Here is a 6000-nt window from a genome sequence, read left to right as displayed (position 1 = left end):
AAACCCCTGCAGGTGAGAACTGTTTGCAGTTTGCCTGCGCGCTGAACGGCCCGTAAACGTCGCGCTGCTGCCATGGTGCTAAACGCGCTGTTAGTAATGATGCCTCACAATTAATTGGCTGATGATGAGGCTAGTTATGATGTAATCTCTCTCCCTCTCTCTCTCCCTCCTGCACGCAGCCAGCCCCCTCCCTTCTCCCTTCTCCCTCCTCTCTCTCTCTCTCTCTCTCTCTCCTGTTTCCCCACCTCTTTCTCTGTCTTTCTCTCCTATCCTAACCAACATGGCCGCTAAGTCGGATGGAGCAGCGGTGTCTGTGGAAGATGACAACACGCCCAGGAGCATCTCGGAGCCGGGGAACCCCGCCACCCGGCCCCGCTGCACGGCCGCCGGCGGGAAGCCCTACACCCTGCTCGACTGCTGCTGGGTGCTCTGCGCCCTGCTCGTCTTTTTCTCCGACGGCGCGACCGACCTGTGGCTGGCTGCAGACTACTACCTGAGAGGCGACTACTGGTGGTTCGGCTTGACGCTGGTCTTCGTCGTGGTGCCTTCCGCTGTCGTGCAGGTTTTGAGTTTCAGGTGGTTCGTGTATGACTACTCGGAGCTGAGCGGCGGGGACGGAGCAGCGAGCGGCAGCGGAGCCAGCGCGGCGGCGGCGGCGGCAGGCGACAACACTTTAAGCACCAAGGACAGCGACCAACGCGGTGGCAGCGCGGCGGCGGCGGCGGAGAACGACGCGAACGCGACCCCGGTGTACACATCCTCCACCCCACCTGTGACGGCAGCGAGAGTCGGGTCCCCCCGGAGGTGCTGCACGGTGTGCATGTGGGTCTTTCAAACCGTGCTTCACATCCTGCAGCTGGGGCAAGTCTGGAGGTAGGACCGCTGGCGTGGTGCGAGGAACAAGGGGAGGAGGGGGGGGGGGGGGTGCTTGCGCGCGTGTGCGCGCGTGTGCATACGTTGTTCGAGTGTGCATTAGTATGTGCACATGTGAGCATCGCATTCTCAACGCTATCCGGCTCTGGAGGTGTGTGTGTGCGTGTGTGTGTGTGTGAGTGTGTGTACGTGCACGCTACGTGCGTCTGCGTCTGTGTCCAGTGTGCGCTTACCCACAGAAATATGACCTGGTGTTCCACATTCACTGGGGCCAGAAATGTGCAGAAATCGACCAGTGAGCACAGTGAGACTGTTTGGACTGGTTTGTAGAATTCACCTTCCCAACAGAGAAGTAATAAAAAGACTCACAGCCGCCTGTACTCTGTGTCCATCTGTCCCTCTTGTCCTGACTGTGACAGGGTTTGGACAGATGCATACTGTAGAGATGCCTGTGCTCCAACATGCAGTCTGTGTTCCTGATGTGTCTCGCTCTGTCACGGTGTGACAGGGATATTATCGAAGCTCCGTGGTTCAGACCCCGCTGCTCCTCTCCTCTGGCTGCTTGTCGTGTTACTGATCCTGATACTGAATCGTTTTCTTTTCCTTCACACACAGAGCATCAGTGAGACGGATACAATGGACAATTCAGAGGGTGCATGTGTAAAATCTCTAAAGGAGTATACCATATGCAACTCATCCAAACGGATGCCCTGTTTGGCATATTCTGAGCAACATGGGAGGTTTGTTTCGATGAAAAGTCGTCCAGAGTTATGCTCACTTGATGTGACTTGAATATAATAATTCATCTTACAACATCGTGCAGCATGTTTGGTACATTGATCCATCAGTTCATCATCAATGTAGCATATTGTAGTATCAACAAAATGAAACCACACTATGATAATCTAAATCAGAAGACTAGACTGATCCCATATGACATATTATGATGTTCAAAATGTTGCTTTATTTGCTAAAGTCTTCAAAAAAAACTTCAAATAAACAGAGAATAAATAATTATATTGGAAATAAAGTATACTTGTACACTGTTCCAAACTGGTGGAATGGAACAAACTACATTTACTCCGGTGTTTCCATTTTATCCTATAGTTCAGATTCTAGTTCTATTCTACTTATTTATATTTACAGTGATTGGTTATGTTACAATACACTATTCCAGCAGGTGGCGGTAGTCAGTTCTTCGTTGATCAAATAAAGGAGTAGAAGAAGACGCAGGATTTACAAACTGTAAATAAGGCAGCAGTTGGCAGCATTTTCTTACTGTTTTCACTCTACTCCACCAGCATATGTCTGATAGGAAGGTGTAAATGACGTTCGGTTCACTAACATGAACAGCCAGTCAGATTGGTCTGTCTAATCGATGGGTCCTCAGCTGATCCAATGTGTTGAATCAGCTGAAACGCTGGAGGACACACACTGCAACAGACGCTCACCAGCTCAACCCAGTGCTGGCTGGCAATGGGCTGGTGTGGCCTTCATCATGTTTCAGATGTCTATGAGTCAATAGCAGTTCCACCAGGGAGACCTTTCTGCTGGTAACACGTCTGATGGTGTCAGTTAATCAACTGTTCAGAGCTCAAAGAGAAGTTAGAAACTAAACTGCTACAATCAGTCTGATAAAACATACAGAGACTTCAGTTTAACGTTTGATTTATTTGTCATTGTTCTTTCTAATACTTGATTAGAACTTGGTACAGAGCTTTAACACAGCTGTATTGATGCTTTGATTAATTCATCTTCCACCACAGAAGCCTATGAAATTTGATCTATGCATAAAAGTTAAAACACTGAGTTTGAAATTAAAGAAAAAATGTGCTGAGGTGAGGCTCAAGAAGGAGACCAGACCTGAGTAATGTCTGTGAGGATCAGTCATCCAGGTGACAGTCATCCCAAAGTGCTGTACAGTAGGTGAAATGAAGTGAAGTGAGCCCAGGAGCTTCTCTGAGGTTAAATTCCTGGGTGAGCTGCAGGCAGAGTCAGTTAGAACTGAAGAAGCACGTTGAACAGGAGCTGAAGCGTCTCCAGGAACATCAAGAAAGTCCAGTTACTACGAGTAGCTCTTTGGGAAAGACTTGCAGCAATAAAGTAGAAGCATTACAAACAGCCGCTGTAGTAGCTTTGGAAACACACTCAGAGAATGTTCTTCAATCCGTGTTGTACCCTGCAGCGCCAGACAGAAAAATCTCTCAGACATGATGTAATGAAAAATCTTTTTTATTGAATATGGTACTTTCTAGCAGCGCTAACCCTGCCAGTACAGTGGGAAGCCCCCCCACCTGCTCTTGTTGTGTTAACGTGGACAGTTGTTGGAGGATGATGCACACGTGCTCTACTTTATTGCAGCTTTTGAATTAAGGGAAATTAGTTTTGCCTGCAGCTGAGAGTTATAGATTTTATTTCCCTCCGATCTGATCTAAGAGTTTTTTTTTTCTGAACAGCATGATTTGTTCCGCTAAATTCAACAACCAACAAGTACGAAAGCGAAATGTGTGGCAGGCCTTGTCGCTCGGCTGGAAAATGTTTCTGCTCGTGTCTCTTGTCAATCACTGGACAAAGTGTGCCGTCATTTTGCGAGGTAGGAGTTTGGCAGAGAGGAGGAGACGCTGAGACCCAGTGATGGAGACAGAGAAGAATAGCTGAAAGAAAAACGCTAACTTGACTGGCGTTTGGGGAGACGCCCAAAATGGATTGATTCCCACCAGTAAAGAGCTGCATTGGACAGGATGGCGTTTTTTTGCAGTGCAGTAATAAGCTGAGACTCTACACAGGAGAGCATCTTCTTCGTTTTTCTCCTGACTACGAATGTGTTTGTTAGTGAATCTTCTCTGTTAGTACGAAGGCAAACGTTAAGTGATTGGGACTTCTTTGTGGCAACACAACTACTAAAGAGAAAAATGGGGTAGAGCTTTGTGCGTCCAAAGTGTCTGACTTGGACGCCAAAGACCACACTTTGCTCCCTGTCTCCTAGCAACAGTTAACACTGGTTTCTTATGAAACTCTTAACCAAGTTGATTCTTGCTCGGAGTTGATTGGCCGACACTGACAAACAACCTATTTTGTCATTATCACAGTCAAAAGTGGCAAAAACCTGAATCATGACACCATCTCAGGACAGGCTTCACAGACTGCAGGGGTCTGCTCCTATTCAGGCACACACGACGTGAAATATCACTGTCTGTTTGTTGATGTGTCCAGTGTTAGCATATTTTATTAATCAACAACATTTCATGATGTTAAGAGAGAATGTATGCAGGGATGCAGTTCAGTCTTGTAGAATTATAATACTTAGTAAGCTTCATTATCCAATGGCGGACACAAGGGTTCAGCTGTCAGAAGTTAAGAATGTATTAATAGCGCTGTTTTTATGATAGCTAAATGAACATTGTACAGAAACTCATCATATACATATCAGTATATCTATACACAGATATGACTGAATAAATACTTTGCTTTACAGTTAAGTCTTATGAGTTATGATCTTCTAAAAGTTACTCATTGTTTTCAGTGTGAATCAACCTCAGTAACACAGAGACTTGGTCACTAGTGTCTGGTGCATCTTTAATCTCTATTTAACCTTTATTCATTCAGAGAAGATGAGCAGCGCCTTGTGTGTGTGTGTGCGTGTGTGTCTGCTGAACATCCTGCTGGCTCAACAGCTTTTAATATTCAGTCTGATTAAATGATGAACGCTGAACTCACAGGCTCTACATTCTTTGAATGAGTCTTGCAGGGCTCTGGTTCAATTTCTGAGGCTAAATCGAATAAAGAAATTCAAACTGAACATTTGTTTCTACAACAAGGAACCTACAAACATCCGTCAAGCTTATGTATCTATTTATTTTAGTATTCAAATCACAGGATTGAAGAAAACTCCCTATTTTCTGCTGACTTTTATCTCTCCCCGTGTTTATCTCACTCTGCTCTGTCACTTATTACAGGGTAAATCCATGTAAATCAGTGTAAATACTGATAGAAACACAACAGCCAGTGGTGATTACAGGTGCTTTACAGCAGCAGTGGGTCTGTAGAGCATATATATATAAAACCCTAACCCTAACCCTGAGTCAAGGTTGAGTCCCCTTTTCTCTAGTGGAGGCTCTCGCTCTGCTCCTGAGATCACTTTCTCCATCTGCTTTTAAAATCTGCAGCTGAGAAGCACTAGGTCTCACTTTTTACCCAGGGGCTGTTGAAGGGCACTCTGGGGATTGTAGGAAATCTCTGACTGAACCCAAAGCAGGTGAAGTGTTTTTAAAGAACTTCCATAATCATTTTATTGAATGTCAATAAAATCTTTTTTTTTCCAGATTGCAGTGATAATTAGGAATTTCATATCACTGTTTGCTTCTGTATTTTATTCTTCTACATTATTTGAATTAAGTGACACTTTAGTTTTTGTCACATTGGTTATTTGTTTGAAAAGGTATCTGAAGGAGGTATGTTGTGCTGCTCCACCCACACTCACTGCCTATTGGGGGGACAGCGTCATGTGGCAGAAGTGGAGAGACCAGCAAAGTGTCAGCTGGGAGTTCAATGGTCAGGCGGCGTTGGGAGTTTCCAATCGGTCTGTGCCAGACTAGACCAATCAATCCCAGAGACAAGTAATAGAATTGGTTCCAAACGGTTGCTCGGCTCAGGTGGTCTGAGCATTGCCCACATGTGTCCAGACTGTCACGGGCTAATAATGACAGAAGCTGAGCAGCAGCTTCAGAGTAGATCCCAACACTAAATCATTCAAATCTGTGTGGGAGAGGCGGTGTGGAGGGGGGGGGAGCTGGCCTCTCTGTTCATTCACAAATGAAGTGACTTGGTGATTACTGTTCTTGCTTTTCATTTTAATTACAGGGTCTGTCACTCAGAGTGTCTGAGGGGTGACAGCACTTTGAAAGAGTAAAGACCTCAGCATCACTTGACCTCATTTTTAGACCTAGAACGGTTTTAAGGCTCCTTTTTATGTGTTCAGAGCAAATGGCAGTGGTACAAAAGTACTTAGATCTTAAGTAAGAGCACCAGTAGCATAGGGTAAAAAGACAGTCCTGCTTTCACAATGTTACTCAAGCAAAAGAAAAAGGTAATATCTCAAAAAACACCTTATATGCAGCTTTCACTATC

At 45.3% G+C, this 6000-nt stretch overlaps 1 protein-coding gene across 1 annotated transcript in view; it reads left to right on the top strand.

Annotated features, from left to right (window-relative positions):
• Window positions 1-280: 280 nt before the first annotated feature.
• xkr7 (XK, Kell blood group complex subunit-related family, member 7) overlaps window positions 281-6000 on the top strand; it is a 71109-nt gene continuing 65389 nt past the window's right edge. Inside the window, exon 1 of the mRNA XM_026368854.1 lies at window positions 281-873. Coding sequence (XP_026224639.1) covers window positions 281-873 — 593 coding nt within the window. The remainder of the gene's footprint in view (window positions 874-6000) is intronic.

The sequence above is a fragment of the Anabas testudineus genome, chromosome 7 (genome assembly GCF_900324465.2).
Source record: "Anabas testudineus chromosome 7, fAnaTes1.2, whole genome shotgun sequence".
Taxonomy (NCBI): domain Eukaryota; kingdom Metazoa; phylum Chordata; class Actinopteri; order Anabantiformes; family Anabantidae; genus Anabas; species Anabas testudineus.
Note: the sequence above shows the minus strand (reverse complement) of the source record. Positions and strands in the feature narration are given on the sequence as shown.